The sequence below is a fragment of the Amblyomma mixtum genome, chromosome 9, assembly GCF_055824585.1.
Source record: "Amblyomma mixtum isolate Tamu chromosome 9, ASM5582458v1, whole genome shotgun sequence".
Classification (NCBI taxonomy): domain Eukaryota; kingdom Metazoa; phylum Arthropoda; class Arachnida; order Ixodida; family Ixodidae; genus Amblyomma; species Amblyomma mixtum.
The window spans coordinates 105511013-105528192 of NC_143020.1; the positions used below are offsets into that span (position 1 = coordinate 105511013).

The 17180-nt window shown below is 47.3% G+C and overlaps 1 protein-coding gene and 2 non-coding genes across 4 annotated transcripts in view; 2 read left to right on the plus strand and 1 right to left on the minus strand.

The window, feature by feature from the left end:
- Positions 1-1851: 1851 nt before the first annotated feature.
- TRNAN-GUU (transfer RNA asparagine (anticodon GUU)) lies at positions 1852-1925 on the plus strand. The gene has a single exon. It is a non-coding gene; the product is annotated as a tRNA-Asn (tRNA).
- A 10806-nt stretch (positions 1926-12731) lies between these two features.
- Positions 12732-12818, minus strand: TRNASTOP-UCA (transfer RNA opal suppressor (anticodon UCA)). Its single transcript has one exon. It is a non-coding gene; the product is annotated as a tRNA-Sec (tRNA).
- Positions 12819-13087: 269 nt separating this feature from the next.
- LOC149330521 (uncharacterized) overlaps positions 13088-17180 on the plus strand; it is a 35359-nt gene continuing 31266 nt past the window's right edge. For both annotated transcript variants that reach the window (XM_089561141.1, XM_089561142.1), the window contains exon 1: positions 13088-14191. In XM_089561141.1, coding sequence (XP_089417267.1) covers positions 13325-14191 — 867 coding nt within the window. In that variant the 5' untranslated portion in view covers positions 13088-13324. The remainder of the gene's footprint in view (positions 14192-17180) is intronic.

Consider the following 17180-nt stretch of genomic DNA (forward strand, 5'->3'; position numbering starts at 1 on the left):
CCGCCTCTTCCTGCCGGGAGTTCGGGAGCCAAGAAAGCGCCGAGACCGGAGAGACGCTGCCGACGCACGCTGCTCCTCGGGAGTGCGACAACCGGAAGTCGTAAACCGAACGTCAGCGAATGACGTATTCATGGGCGGAGCCCAGTCCCGGAGTTGTTTTCTTTATTTTTTCTTGGTGCTCCGCGTGTATGAGTTGAGGGGGGAGAGGGGGAGCGTGATTTTTAATCGTCTATAACTTCGTTGTTATTCATGTTAGCTCGAAAATTCTTTCGCTGGGGTGACGAGTGATGGATTGCCTATCTTTACGTAATCTCAATGAATTTGTTTCATAGTCCCTTTAATTTTAAAAATAATTTGTTGAATTAAATAATTTTTAATGCGCTCTGTAGAAGCTGAGTTGTCGTTAAAATTTGAATTTCAACATTTTCGCGCATTTCTCTCGTGTCATTTTCTGCATGCTTCCTCCGCCGGCTGCAGCGCGCTCGGGAATGGGGGGGGGGGGGGGGGGGGGGCGAGCTTCCTGAGCGGCCGGACAGCGACGCGGCCATGGACGCGGCTGACTGCAGATGGCCACGGCCGCCTGCATCGTCTGGGAGCGGATGAAAGCGCGGGTATTAAAAAGTCGCCGGAAAGGGCTCGCCAATTAACTTTCGCGCGCAATTGCGGGTTCTCTGCTGCGTGTATTTGGCTTAGGTGTTATGACAGCAGAGATTGTGCGAGGTTGTGTACTCTCCTCAGAAGGTGTTTCAGAGCCCGTTGTAAGCAAAGCGAGAGCGCCGCGCGTATCGCGTAATCCGCTGGCACGTACTGGCAACTGCATGGTCCAGTACGGAACCATGGCGCCATCCTTTGGCGCGGCGTGGGGCCCGTGCCCCCCCCCAACCCCACCACAGAGTACTGGAAAAGGCCCTCGTTCAACGGACACGGGCGGCGTTGCAGCTGGCAGCTGGAGCCCAACCACCTCTCTGTAGCAATTAATGATTAATAAATGTTTTTCACAACCCCCACGGCAAGCGTGCGGAAGGGAGGAAGGTGGGAGTGAAAGAAGAGAATGGTGCCGTTGTGGAGGGCTCCGTAATCGACCACCTGGGTTCTCCAACGTATTGACATCACACAGCAAATGAGCGCCTTTTGCGTTTGAAAAATATGAGTGGGGAACACAGTTGGAGCATTCATTTATTGATTACTCCGTTATTATTTGTGACAAGCGCAGTTTTTCTCTCTCTTTAACTAGTTTTCGTCTGCGCCTACAATATCCCAATGTTGTTGTGCAACTTAGTAGAGAAATAACCAAGAAATTTGCAATTTTCTGCGTGAAGTTTGTTCCCTCTCATATTTTTCATACCTGTACATATGCTGAATACGCCGGTTTTTGCCCAGCTCTGCTTGCGGCGGCGGTCGGCGTGGCGACGGCAGCAGGCGTACGTCATGTCTGTTGTAAACGCAGGGCATCGCGAACGTAAGACGCGCTGCACGCAATTAGTAGTTTCACGTGCGGCACAGGGATACCTACGGGCACGGTGCACGCACTGATAGCTTGCCCCGCGGGCACTGCGCAATTTGGGTGAGAAAAATGCGCACCTGAATAATGGCGGTACACAGGTCGGAGACACAAGCCAACGCAACAGAGACAGTTGATTTTGAACGAGTCACAAATCAGCGCGCAGCTGATGCAGCTAGCCAGCAGCTAAGTTCACTGTAGCGCGGCATGGAGGCGCAGCTAGCCAGGTCACGTGGCAAAATGAAGCTCCACCCCCATTATAGTGAACTAGTTCACTATAACCCCCATGAAAGGAGACTCCTTTCAAGGCCAGGTATGTCTCAGCCTGTTAAGAACTCTCGCACGTCTCCGCCTCCGTGGCGCAATCGGCTAGCGCGTTCGGCTGTTAACCGAAAGGTTGGAGGTTCGAGCCCTCCCGGGGGCGGCAAAATTTTTTGTCTATTCTTTTGCGTGAATACAGCTTAGAACAGTAGGTAGTAAAATCCCGCTTTTAATAATGAACTTTACGGGTACTGCGTCAGCCCACCGACGAGCCGCGAGGCGTATGCCTACAAAGTCAAAAGCGTACGTTGTTGGGCTAGTCGGTCAATCATGGTGAATACAAGGGGGGGTACTGCGCACAAAAAGACAAGGACAAGAAGATAACACAACAAGCGCAGCAAAAGAAAGGGCCCACGGTAGAAGAAACATAGTTTAAAAGCGTACGTTGTTGGGCTAGTCGGTCAATCATGGTGAATACAAGGGGGGGTACTGCGCACAAAAAGACAAGGACAAGAAGATAACACAACAAGCACAGTTGCGCTTGTTGTGTTATCTTCTTGTCCTTGTCTTTTTGTGCGCAGTACCCCCCCTTGTATTCACTACAAAGTCAAATTGAAGCACTACTGCCAGCAACTAACCTTGCCTGTCTTCCACGGTCTCCTAATTAATCTCACATCCTCAGAACCCAAATCAACGCCCTCACGTACCGCCCCGGCGCGTCTACCTCTAGCATTTTCGTCTCGGTCACTCTAGCCCCAACTGCCCCTCCCTTTAACAACTAAAGTCCCTCCATGGCGTTTTCAACAATACGGGTGCAACTAAAGCGCTGCCTTTTTCCTTTGTCCCGACCCTATCTGATCTCCAGGCCCTACTGGAGTCTACTGCACCGGATGATCAACGGACATTGATCCATCATGCCTCCCACCTAGCTACCCTAGCTACTGGGCGCCTAATTAGCTGCTACACTACTATAACAACTACTACTACTACACTCTCCTACAACTACTATACTACTACTACTACCACTGCTGCTGCTGCAGCTGCTTCAACGCAAATGAAACGCGAACAAGATTGAATTTGAAACACCAAGACAAGTACACAGAAGTAATAGCTGCAAAGAGCAAACACAGACATGCAGGATTTATCAACACTTCCATGCAGCTGTCATCCAGCCATTTAAATAATAATTAAGTGCTGTACAGTATTCATCTCCCTCGATCAGCATTTCGCTTTTTCTATTTTCGATGCAGTTATCTTGGGCGCTTTATTTGAAAGTTGTCGTCGCTTGTAGATGCATGCGTGAATATCTCAGGACATAGAATGGTGCGAAAATCTGAGAATTAATATTTCAATAATGCAACAGCAATATAAACAATTATTATGTACGATGCGCGAGACCGTTGAAATTGGAGCTTACACGGCGTCCCCGGGGGTGTTTCTTTTTTTTAGTTTCTGTCGTGAGTTAATTCCTGAAACTTCAGCTAGCTCTCTCTCTCTCAATGGAGAACATATCTTTTATTGGTAAATCACCGTCGTCATTTAATTTGTTTACGATAGTTTTCAAAATGCGTTGGCCGAAAAATATTTCACGCGCTTAAGCAGACGACATGGCCCGAACGACGCATTCAAAGCAAGCCGCCGCGCTCGTTGCAGCGCTCGCCTCGGCGCTTCCGTCGCGGCGCTTTCCTTCAGCAATGCCAGATGGCGCCACAAGTATCTTTCGGCAGAAATTCGATGACGGCGGCTCGATCTCAACACGGGTGCTTCTTGTTTCGCATCTCGCGTGACCAAACCTAGTAAGTACCACTTTTATATTTACTATGCCTTAAAATGGACAACAATAAGGAAGCTTTGTGCGCAGTTTCACCACAAATGAGCCAACGGTTGTGGCGGGAGACTTTTTCAAACCTGTGCCGATAAAGTTGCAGAACACGGTATATATATATATACAGAGAATTCCGTTTTTATGTGCGGGAATTTAAAAAATTCCTGTGAGCAAACTACTGGCCTAATCGAGAGCAAACTTCGCTCACGGGGTAGCATATTATGGTCTACGTTATTTGAGATGTAATTAAACGTCGGTACTTGCCTGCATTTCCTGAAATTAAGAAGAAACTGCTGTCAACTGCGAGTAAAGCTGTCGCAGACGAGAGCTATACGCGAGCCGAGCTGCTGGTTTGACAGGGCGCGCCATCTGCCGGAAGGCGAGACAAACGACGTCCCGGCTCGTCTGCTCGTCGAAGCTCTCCTTCCGGTAGATGGCGCGCCCTGTCAAACCAGCGGCTCGGCTCGCGTATAGCTCTCGTCTGCGACAGCTTTACTCGCAGTTGACAGCAGTTTCTTCTTAATTTCAGGAAATGCAGGCAAGTACCGACGTTTAATTACATCTCAAATAACGTAGACCATAATATGCTACCCCGTGAGCGAAGTTTGCTCTCGATTAGGCCAGTAGTTTGCTCACAGGAACTTTTTAAATTCCCGCACATAAAAACTGAATTCTCTGTATATATATATATATATATTATAGTGTGCGCGTTCTGCCATGATTGATAGAAGAGGCCTATGATAGGACGAAAATAACAAACAAGCGCTTGCTCGTAGCGTCACGCCTGGCGCCTCCCGTTAGCCAGCGATGCGTCATCCATTGTTTGCATCTGCGCTGGCCTCGCTGCGTGGATGACGGTTCGCGTGCTGTGGGCACCGTGGCTGCATACGTTATAGCCCCGCCGCATTTTCTATCGTAAGATCATGAGCACTGCATTTGAAAAAGATCGCGCGTGTCATCAGCACAAAATTTGAACTTATCAAATCGTTACTTTCGGGTGAAAAGAAAACGTGTTCTTACCTGTTTCCTACCCGGCTCACCTGTTTTGCGCATGTTATATATGAGAAAAGCCAACAGCCAAAACCAAGGAATTCACACGGGATTTTTTATATTTATTTATTTTTTGGCGTTGACCAAAGGAGAATATATGTTATCGCTTAAATATAATTGGTTAGAAAAGCAGAAGAAAAACAACCACATGCCGCCGGTGGGAACAAATCGCTGACAGCACCTCTTAGACTGCTCGCTGTGTGTGACTTTGCTGTTATATTTTCTTCCAGAAAGTACTTGATTTGAGCAAATGCCCCACCAGGCAGTGACTACAGGACTTGGTTGTGATGTTCCCGGAGTCAGTGCGAGTTCTGATCAGACCAGTAGTGTACGCTGTGTACATACATTGACTTCCCCATTACAGCAAAAGGGGGCCTCGTCCATCCACAGAACTGTTCTAAAAAAGTCTGAGTCTTCGTCACATTTGATAAACGCCCACTTGCTGTATTATTACCGCTTTTTATAATCGTCTTCGCTGAGGTCCTGGTGCAGCGATATGCGGTAAAGATAAAAATGCTTCTTGAGCATTCTCCAGACTGCAGAATAGCGGGAGGATCCAATGGCCTCGACGATTTCACAGATGCTGGCTTCGGGGTATATGCACTAACGTAGGCGAGAACATTTATCTCGAATTCTTCACTCAGGATAACTCCCTTTGCCTTCCTTGAATGAAGCACAGATCCTATGGTCCAGTTTTTGCATTTTAGCGAACATCTTATGTTACGGAACCGGGCGGCCAGGATTCTCGGAGGCGTAGAGTCTCGAGGCGAGGCGATCGTTGCCATTCTATTTTGCACAGGCGACAACCGGTCGACGAGTATCGCGGTTGCAGCTGCCCTGCCATTCCAATGCGCATTCAAAGTTCATATAAATCGCAAGCCGATAAGCCACCGATCCTTCTTGTCCTAGCCAGAGCGGAAAGGGAAATCTTGCGCGTTATCAGCGTGTTACTTTTTCGAAGCCGCTGACGGCAGGAAACGTGCCTCTGAGTTCAGTGCCAATGACAAAAAAAAAAGAGCCCGTGCTGCTCGCGAAGGCAGTGACGCACTCTTCTCGAGCGCCTGCGTGCCGCAGTCGCATCTATAGCCTTGGTGCTGTCGGTTGTCGTCATCATTTCGTCACTCTCGTATACGCAGTATCGTGGGCGGGATTTCCGGCTCACTCTGAGCGTTGTGTTCCCGAATCGGATCCGAAAAGGCTAAAAATTCAATCGCGAATACCTCAATATCTGTTACACATAGGGAAGGCGGGAAGGCGGCATTTCGGGAAGGCGGCATTCACGATACTATCAACGCCTTTTTTAAAAAAGGCGTTGATAGTAATATTGTATATATATATATATATATATATATATATATATATATATATATATGAAAGAAGCCAACAGCCGCAGAAACCAAGGGGCACAGGGTTTTTTTTTTAGTTTATTTATTTTGTGGTGTTGATCAATTTAGAATATTACTGAATATGTTATCGCTTAAAGCTAATTGATTAGAAAAGCAGAAGAAAAAACAACCACATGCCGCCGGTGGGATCCGAACCCACGACCTCCGAATTACGCGTCCGGTGCTCTACCTCTGAGCTGCGGCGACGGCTGTCAAATCTTCTGTTTTCGGGGGTATTTATGTGTACAAGTAACCTAACCTTGAGAGTGTTCACCAGCGCCACCCACGTTCATAAGCGGCGGACGTAGAACGTCCTGAGTTACCGCAGGTGTGACGTAGCACGTCATCGAACGGAGAGGGTGGAAGCTGCGTGAGAACCCTCTTATGCTTCCTATGGCATCAAGGCTGCCAGAACCGAGGCCCTCGCTAAGCAATTAAGCAAACAAGGGGAGGGGAATGAGGGGCTCGTTATAAATATGAAAGAAGCCAACAGCCACAGAAACCAAGGGGCACAGGGTTTTTTTTAGTTTATTTATTTTGTGGTGTTGATCAATTTAGAATATTACTGAATATGTTATCGCTTAAAGCTAATTGATTAGAAAAGCAGAAGAAAAAACAACCACATGCCGCCGGTGGGATCCGAACCCACGACCTCCGAATTACGCGTCCGGTGCTCTACCTCTGAGCTACGGCGACGGCTGTCAAATCTTCTGTTTTGGGGGGTATTTATGTGTACAAGTAACCTAACCTTGAGAGTGTTCACCAGCGCCACCCACGTTCATAAGCGGCGGACGTAGAACGTCCTGAGTTACCGCAGGTGTGACGTAGCACGTCATCGAACGGAGAGGGTGGAAGCTGCGTGAGAACCCTCTTATGCTTCCTATGGCATCAAGGCTGCCAGAACCGAGGCCCTCGCTAAGCAATTAAGCAAACAAGGGGAGGGGAATGAGGGGCTCGTTATAAATATGAAAGAAGCCAACAGCCACAGAAACCAAGGGGCACAGGGTTTTTTTTAGTTTATTTATTTTGTGGTGTTGATCAATTTAGAATATTACTGAATATGTTATCACTTAAAGCTAATTGATTAGAAAAGCAGAAGAAAAAACAACCACATGCCGCCGGTGGGATCCGAACCCACGACCTCCGAATTACGCGTCCGGTGCTCTACCTCTGAGCTACGGCGACGGCTGTCAAATCTTCTGTTTTGGGGGGTATTTATGTGTACAAGTAACCTAACCTTGAGAGTGTTCACCAGCGCCACCCACGTTCATAAGCGGCGGACGTAGAACGTCCTGAGTTACCGCAGGTGTGACGTAGCACGTCATATATAGTAACCATGAATTGAAGAGCATAACAGGATTTAATTCACGTCCAGCCAAACCGTCGTAAATCAAATCCTGTTCAATCAAAGCATATATATATATATGCTGATGCCAGAATACGCTCGCCTAGCTAGCACTGGAGCTGAAAACAACTGCGAAAGTGATGGAACGCAAATAATATGACGAAAAGACAAAAGAGTTATATATATATATTTATAAAAAGGGGTTTCTTGGCAGCTGATTGATCAACATAGCTAAAGTCACCAGAAATTGAAAAACATAACAGGATTTGATTTACGACGGTTTGGCTGGACGTGAATTAAATCCTGTTATGCTCTTCAATTCATGGTTACTATATATATATATATATATATATATATATATATATATATATATATATATATATATATATATATATATATATATATATCTTTATCAAAAGGGATTTCTTGGCAGCTGATTGATCAACATAAGCTAAAGTCACTAGAAATTGAAAAACATAACAGGATTTGATTTACGACGGTTTGGCTGGATATGAATTAAATCATGTTATGCTCTTCAATTCATGGTTACTATATATATATATATATATATATATATATATATATATATATCTTTATCAAAAGGGATTTCTTGGCAGTTGATTGATCAACATAAGCTAAAGTCACTAGAAATTGAAAAACATAACAGGATTTGATTTGCGACGGTTTGGCTGGGTATGAATTAAATCATGTTATGCTTTTCAATTCATGGTTACTTTATATATATGTGCTAAAGTAACCATGAATTGGAGAGCATAACAGGATTTAATTCATGTCCAGCCAAACCGTCGTAAATCAAATCCTGTAATGTTTTTCAAGTTCTGGTGACTTTAGCTTATGTTGATCAATCAGCTGCCAAGAAATCCCTTTTGATATATATATATAAGATAAAGTCACCAGAAATTGAAAAACATAACAAGATTTAATTCACGACGTCCTCCAGCCGAAACGTCGTGAATTAAATCTTATGTTTTTCAATTTCTGGCGACTTTATCTTATATTAATCAGTCAGCTGCCAAGAAATAATTTATATATATATATAAATTACCCTCGCCCAGCGCCTCCCTTCTCTCGCTCGGGGTCCGCCGCTGGCCTTCCCTCCTCCTGCCTCAATTTACCCTGCAGCGACAGCGATGGCGGAGAGGGGTGGAGAGACCCCCTTTATCTCGCGTGCGGGCGGGCCTCCTCTCCCGCCCCGATGGCGCGGGCAGCGCGCACGGGAGACGGGACAGTGAGCTAGCGAGTTGACAGCGAGCCGTGAGAGAGAGCGGACGCGACACCAGCGGCGGCCCAGGTGACCCAAACTGCTCTGTGCCTGTCTCCTGTGTCCTGCTGCCTGCCGTTGCTGCCTGCGCGCGACCGAGGAAAGCCATTGGGAGATCCCAATTAAAGGTTTTGCCTGCGGGTTTATTCCTCGGTGGTGGTGTTCTTCGCGGCCACAGGTGTGGTCGAGCTAGCGGAGTGGCGTTGGCCCTGAGTGCAGGGTCCAAACCGTGCCAGTAACCCCACAATATATATATCGTTGCGCGATTCTAGCAGGCAGCTTCGTCAATATATCGCGGCCATTGTTACTAGTCCAGCGTCGATCGATTGCATGCAAGGGGCACGCTTTATTGCTGCTTTGACGAACAGCGAATGACATTACCCGAGATTCCTCCAGCTGATGCCAGAACACGCTCGCCTAGCTAACACTGGAGCTGAGAACAACTGCGAAAGAGTGATGGAATACAAACAATATTGATATAAACGTAATTTATGACGAAAAAGACAAAAATTTTCATCTGTAGCAATTAATCGATGCGGAAGAAAGAGCAGAATTAACGATTCGAGGAAGATTCGACATTACATTAATATTCCCATCACGTCAGCGGAAAACTCTTGGCGCGAAGGGCTGTTACGAAATGGGGCCGACCCCATTAATTTACATCGAAGGTAAATCGAAGGCCTCTTCACCTGCTTTCTCAAGTCAACACGCAGCAATACTCCCAGCTCGATCCCGGCCGCGGCGGCTGAATTTCGATGGAGGCGAAATTCTGTAGGCCCGCGCACTGTGCAATGTCAGTGCACGTTAAAGAACCCCAGATGGTCGAAATTTCCGGAGCCCTCCACTATGCCTCTTTCTTCTATCACTCTCCTTTAGTGATTATATGGCGCTCGGCTGCTGACCCAAAAGGCGCACAGGTGTGGTGAACGGGGTTGTTGGAGAAGAATATGCTTAAAACAGAGCGAAAGACATGACAAAACAAGGAGACAACACAAGCGCTGACTGACAGCTGGTTGGTTTTGTTTGTTTTTTTTTTGAGGAAAGGAAATGGCGCAGTATCTGTCTCACATATCTCGGCGGACAACTGAACCGCGCCGTAAGGGAAGAGAGGAAGGTAGGAGTGAAAGAAGAAAGAGAGAAAGTGCCGTAGTGGAGGTCTCCGGAAATTATTTCGATCACCTGGGGATCTTTAAACGTGCACTGACATCGCACAGCACACGGGCGCCACTTGCGTTTCGCCCCCATCGAAACGCGGCCGCCGCGGTCGGGTTCGAGCCCGGGTACTCCGGCTCGGTAGACAGTTAGTTGTCAGTCAGCGCTTGTTTGTCTCCTTCTTTTGTACCGTCTTTCACTCTGTTTTAAGTATGAACCAAAAGGCGCGGGTGCGATCCCGGCCTCGGCGGTCGAATTTCGACGGAGGCGAAATTCTAGAGGTCCATGTACTGTGCGATGTCAGTGCACGATGTCAGTGCACTAATAGCCTGAGTCGCTTTGAGACGTTAAACCTAAAGGCCGTTGATCTAAAAGCCCTTGCCACAAAGGCCTTTATCATTGCCATTGTCATTATTTAATGACTCTAATCATTATTTAGTAACAACCTTTATCATTCCAAAACAACAACTATAACTAACTATCCCTATCACTACAGATATCCTTATAAATTATCTCTCACTATCCCTGTCACTATAACTACTATACTGTCCCGTCTAGTGTCTGCTTCATTGCCTATTGTCTCCCATTACTATCTTCTGGTCTACTGCTGTCGGAATGAGCGCGACAGTGATGACGTCATGACCTCATCATGGTCAACGCCGCCGGGTTTCGTTGCTGATATAATGATTTCGCATTAAAAAGGAATGGTTGAAGACAAATCCGCTTCTCTCTAGTTTGGTCTCTAATCCATGTATAGGTATACAACATGAACAACAAAGGTGACTGAGGACACCATTGCATAAGCACCCGCTGTAACTCTATAGGCTCTGATTCATTTTTTTATAGATAGCTTTTAAAAGATAAGTTACTCCATTTTGCACATATGCAATGTGCCCAGTGTGTCCCACAAACACAAAATGAGGCAATAAAACAAACTGTAAGTGTCATCTTGCTGTGAAACCCTGCCATTATCGGTGACCACATCTCGGTGAAATATCTAATTTTTTTTTATTGCACACTGTACACGTTTTCTTTCTTTTAGTGTAGTGTCAGAAGTGTAGTTTGCGCTCTCTTTAGTGCGTTCCTGAATGGTAAGCAACGCTTCTTTGCATTTTTAGGTGTGGAATCTAGAATGGACGTTTGTACTGAAATTTAAATTAGTTTTCGGTACATCACTCAATCGCCTTTGGATGCGTAAAAATTCTCAATTAAAAATTTTCAACAGCGCTTATAACAAAACCATTGCAGCACTTTACACTGCACGCTTTTCGTTGTGCCTAAAAAATTGTCTTCGAAATTCACAGCGTGGTCCCTTTAAGGTGTACCTATTTTTCAGAGAGGGCTGTGATATCTGTACACCAGATCTTTATATCCGTTGCTAGGCTTAGATAATTGTAAAGGAGGCTGTGTTTTGCCAAAAATGATGCTGGTTAGAACGGCATACACGGATGTCTTAGTGGAAAGCGCATTATTCTGTGATTATATAGAATTTTCGTACTCCACAGCGCAGCATGCTGAACGTCTCGAGCCGCGCACGTTCTACTCAGAGTCATAGGAAGTCATGGAGGCAAAAAAAAAAAAGGCTTAGGAGGGAGCGCGACGCCAAGCGACCTGCCTTCGCAAGCCAAGTGCTCGTGAAGACAACACCCCGTCCCCCTTTTTCGCTTTCCCAGTCAGTCCCTTATGTTTCGTTGTTGGTATGTTTTAGTGCGCGCGTCTGCGCGGTGGCCCATTTTTTCCTTCCTCCATGGCACGGTCCGTGGCACGAGTGTCTATGGCAAGGAGGTGATCTACAGTCCGTTTGCCTTTTTTTTTACTATATCTTTACTTGCTAAGACTAGGCTTCAAAGTTGTCGCCGGGCGCTCCTCCCCAGTTTTTTTCCCCTCATGACCACTACGTCATCACAATCGGTCGACAGGTTTGGCTGGAGTTCCTCCTTTGAGGAGCATTTGCTGCCTCTTTGCAATGTGGCGGCATCTGGTAGCAGCTGAACAGCAGCTGTCATAAGTTTTGGTTTCGACTCCCGGGTTTTAAAGCACGCCCGGTGGCGTCGTTTTCTTATCGCTCTCATGGCACAGAGACAAACAGCCTTTTGTTAAAAAAAAGTATAGTTCGCAGTACACCGTGGTTCGCAGCCAGATTGTGGGAATGGAGACGTGCGTAAAAAGGCTTGCTCTCGGAGCCGCCAGATGCCGCCTCAGTATACACCTCTGTGGGCGGTGTCTCTGCGTGACAAATCATAGAGGACTTATTTTTCTGGTGAACAAGGGTTTGCTTCGTTCCAGTTATTCCTGCAGCGTATGGTCGGCCTCGCACCCAGCAGGGCGTAATACGGATTACATAATACGGCTACTTTAGAGCAAGCCGAAGCACATAAAGAAAGCAATCGAAGTATGTGGACGCACGATCGTTTCAGTGCTATGCGTCGTTGCCCCTGCAAAGTTCGAGCTAAATAGTAAGAGCTTACACAAACGTGCGTAAGATCCCAGTTTCATTTCTCCTTTAACATCTTTCCGGACCCTATTTCGAATCCCTTGCTTCGGTCCGTTTTCTTTTCCCAGCTGGGGTACGCAGATTTTTTGCGATAAAGCACGATAAGAGATGTAATCTCCCTGTCACAACGCTCCATATCTAAGAAGGCGCGTGAACTCGCCGTTTCTTAATTTTAGGATATCTTGACTCGGAGGGTGTGTCTCTGAACAGCTGACGGATCGGAGTACGGTCTTGTGTTCGCATGGCTCCATGATTAAAAGATAATTCCGGATATTAGGATGTGGAATACACAAAACTACGCCGTAAACACCTCGTATAAATGACGCCAAAAGATCAGCAAGCAGCGGTTAAAAGATAAGTTGGGGTTACAACTGTGTTCATTATATCCCAGAGTCAAAAGGAACTACAGACGTCGGAAGGAAAACGCAAAAAGCATCGCCCAGAAGGTGGAATCGAACCACTCTGACGTCAATCAGCTACGGGTTTGAAGCCCGCACCCCGGACCACCGAGGCTCGTCTGGGCACTGTGGGTTTCGTTTTCGCCTTATTTATACTCCAGTTCTACAGAACATTTATAAGGCCAGTGACTTGCTCATTTTAAACAAGTTTTTGAGAGCATCTTAAACAATAAATGCTATACCTTGTAAATTAAACTATGTATTTTTTGCTTTTACACATAGTTGTAATCTTAAATATAAAACTTATTAGATAGTTATGATCTTAAAAGCAATAGTTTGCATTCGTTTAAAGGACTTTAGCGTTGCCAGCGCCCCCTTGCGTTTAAAGTTGGCGCTCGGCGGCGGCTGCAGCGAACGAACGGCGCAACTGCGTCATGGCGGACGTTCGCGCTGACCTCGGGAAAATAGCAGAACGCGTACAGTTTTCGGCATCGACTCCCGCGACCTGTTTCCTTGTCTCAGCTGCCGCCAAGATAAGTGCGCTTCTTTAATTGGCCCAACGAGCCCGGATCGCGACAGTTTTGCAAACGATATAGGTGTCATACGAGTAGGGCGCTCGTCTGAGCCCAAGATGGCGGATGCGGAGCTACAACAACAAAACCTCATGGTAGTTGGCGCGGGAGCGGCCGCAGAAGTCGGTTCATCGGCGGCCGACGGCAAATTGGACGGGGCCGTCTCCAGCGAGACGGCCCCGGCCGTCTCCGGGGACGTCACCACCGCTGACATCCTGCAGCAGGCGTTTCAGGAAGCCTCCGGAGAGTACGACGATCAGGTGGCGTACGCTTCGGTCGAGGACGGAGTCGCCGTGCTCCACGGCGAAGAGCTACCGGACGGCATCCTGCGTCAGGAGGTCGGCGAAGACGGCCAGATCGTCGACAAGGTGACCCTAGCCGACGTCGCAGACGGTGCGGGTGACGTCGACGCGGCCAGCGCTCACGATCCCGCCTCTGTCAATTCGGCGGGAGGCGACGTGTCGCCCGCCACGGTGCTGGTGCCGGACTTGGGGGATGCCGTGGGACAGGCCGAAGCCGCCGCCGCGGCACCCGTCGAAGCCGCAGAGAACGGAGACGTCCTAAACGGGGAAGGCTCCGCACTCGACGAACCGGTGGCAGCTGAGACCGAAGGGTCGGTGGTTGGCGGGCAACCGCTACAATCCGAGGACCAGGAGATGGTAGCGGCTGAATCTCCCGAGCACGCCGCGGACGCCACAGCCGCGCCTAGTTCGGCGAATGAGGACAGCAGTGATGCACCCGTGACGATCCAGCCGACCGCGTCGAACGTTCAGCACATCACGCTGCCTCAGAAGCAGAGCACGGCGCCGCTGGGGTCGTCGGAGAACCCGATACAGATCATTCAGCAGGGGAACACGTATCACTCGACCCAAGTGCTCTCTCCAGAGCAGCTCCAACAAATCGCCCACGTGCTTCAACAACAGCAGGTGAAAAGGCCCCGTGTGTTGTGTGCTTCGCTTTCCTGCGCGGACGAAATGCTTGTGTTGGCGGTAAAATCGGTTGGGGCGTTTTATTAGCCCCGGAAGTTGTGCGTTTTCGTGTGCCTGACGTATCCTTGTTCTACCGTGCCTGTGCCGCCTTGAGAGGTGCTAGGTTAGTGTGAGTGGTTGTACGTTCATGTCCGTTTATGTGACAGTTGTAAGTGCTCGTGCCGAGTGTTGCTTACTAATGCTGGGTGGAAAATTCAGTTGTTGTCAAGGGCACGTAGCTGCAGTTAATTTCACAGCCCCGTTTTCCAAATAACGGTTACATACTTTGGGTGACGTTAGCATTTCAACCTTCTTCTTTGTTAGCCACCAAAATCTTGGCCCGTTTGAGTAAATTGCCTACGTCAGTGTGTCAGAAGCTGCGGCAACTACATGTAAAATATTCATATTGATTCGTGGCATAGCTGCCTATTATGTTTTAAAGGCATTGTATTTTTTCGTGAACTATGGTAGCAGCTCGCATATCGAAGTAAGCATGTTGTGGTCTTAAGTATTGGAAAGCCAGTGAGGCTCTTAGCTTCATTCATCACAAATTTGATTCCAGTGGTGAAGAGGGGAAAAAGCATTTTTAAATCTACTTTTCGTGGCAATAAATGCGTCTTCTGTTGCCCGATAAACGTCGGCATTGCTGTACATATCCATAGAATCATATCTTACCAAGAAAAAAATATACTGGGGGCACTTAAGGAACTTACATTAGAGTAATTCGAAAGCGTTGCAATTCTGTCCTAATTCTATTCTAACTTTATTCCATTCCTTTGTCGTTGCTGCAGTTGTGAGCACTAGTACCGACTATTACTGGTTAACGTCTTGTATTTTCTCGCCTTTGATGATGTCGCATTGATTCATTCAGTCTCGAGTGTGTAATGCTGCCACTTTTTGGGAGATGCCGGGTTCTCACGGCGATGAGCCATCTAATAATGCTTTTGCATTAATGAATTGCATGTAGTTGTCCTCGCTGTCACTTGCTGTCGAAGGCAAAGCAAGCAGGGATCTTATAAGCCTCTGTATAGCTCATGCATGTTGAAGCAATTTTCCAATGGGCCCAACCTCGAGCGGAATCATCTGTTGTCTGTTCGCCCAGCGTGAGTGCTCCATCTTGGCGGCTCTGCCCTCTCATCGTCGCCTTCTACGTAGCAAAAATCCATGCTTTTGCACTGATTCGAATGAAGTAAACATTCTCTGTAGTTTCTTATAGCCGCTAAAGTTTTTCTGTGCCGATTACTCATTCACAACTGTTATGAGCTTGCTTGACCCCTGTCTTTGTAGCCACCATATTATCTTGGGTGTTTTTGCATGCAGGTATACATTCGTTTCTTTCTCTTTATTATCGCTTTCGTCGCAACAACAGAAATTTCTGGCAGTTTAGCACTGCTAAGCACGAAATACTGTGCGAAAGCAGGTTTTTGCTAGTGGACACCATCGCCACGCCACGTACCTGAAAGCTTGATTAAGGTGTCCACTGAGTCAGGGAGCAGTTATGCGTCTTTCCTTTCTTCAAAATAAACGAAGTCTACAACATTGTCAACACCAACTCCAATGAATGAAATTAACATCGACGGCCTAGTGCTCCAGTGCTGCGTTTCTGCCAAAATGTTGTCAACGCAAGCAGCTTGCATCTCTCTGTCACTACTGCCAAGTAGCTCAAAGTGTGTTTGAGGTGTCCACTGACCCAGGGAGCCAGTTAGGCGTGTCTCCTTTCCTTTTGTGACTTTTTACGCACAGGTGAAAGTTCACGAAGACGGCAACATGCGGTGCACAGTGCGAGTGTGTGGCAGTTTAACACGAGGCTTGATTGGCTGCGGCGATAGCATAGTGCTCTCGTGCACTGACCAGCAAATCTGATCTGTTCACACCGCTGCGGCTTTGAAACCCAGTCGCGGCAATATTTATTTTATGTCTGCAGTATTCGAGAGGCTTCAGACAAAGCTCGCCTCTTACAGGATTGCTTATGAAATAGTGCTTTCACACTAAAAATGCTCGTACATGTTAATGCGCAGAGAAGAAAGTTGGCCAACGGAATCATGGCGACCCTGAGCATTTTGTGGCAATCAAACAACAGTTCTGGTTAATGGCTGGATAGGGGGCAACTCCCCATCGCCTTCGTCCCCCTCAGGCAAAATGTTTTCTGGGGAAATGGCAGTAACGGTCATTTTGATTTGTTCGACTGAGAAAAGACGCAGTGTGCATGTGGGACCACTCGTGCACCTCCATGATTTGCCTCCTAACTCTGTTGTTTGTGGCCAGGATTGAACCGGGCGTTAAGAACACAAATTTACCAAATTCCAGGGACGTTTTTTGTGCCTTCACGCATCTTACTGAAACTTTCAGGATAAGTTCTCTGCAATTTTCGGGTCATTTATGCCAAATTTCTCAGCCAGGTGACATCTTCTTCCAATTCATTAGAATGTCAAAATTTTCCGATTTGTGGTCTCAGTTGGGGTGGTATCCGCGGGCAACCTTCTGTGTGACATCGCAGTTTAGCACGCTCATTAATATTCGCTCTGTGTTTGTTGAAGGACAAAATTTTGCACCTGTTTCTGCCACTTTAGCTAGTCAAAGTGCACACGATAAATTTGGGACAGTGTCCGCAATGTCCGAAACCTAGTTTCGGTTTTCTGGTTTCTATACTGCGTTTCATATGTAACAAGCAACGCTGCCAAAGCTAGCACGCCATTTCGTGCCAGCTAAGTCTGCTCCCGAAAAGTAGTTCACCCTACATCCAAAGCGAACACTAGCATATTTCGTTACTGCAGATCTTAAGTGCCGTGAGTGGCAATTTCCTGGACTTCGTTTTACCTCTTGCCACATTGTCCTCAAACTCACGGAAACTTCGAGAAGCAAGAATGACTTTGGCGGTCAGATATGCTGCTGGTAGAGCTAGTCGCCCTTACTCCATCCGCACTTAAAAAGTAGTTCACACTCAGTG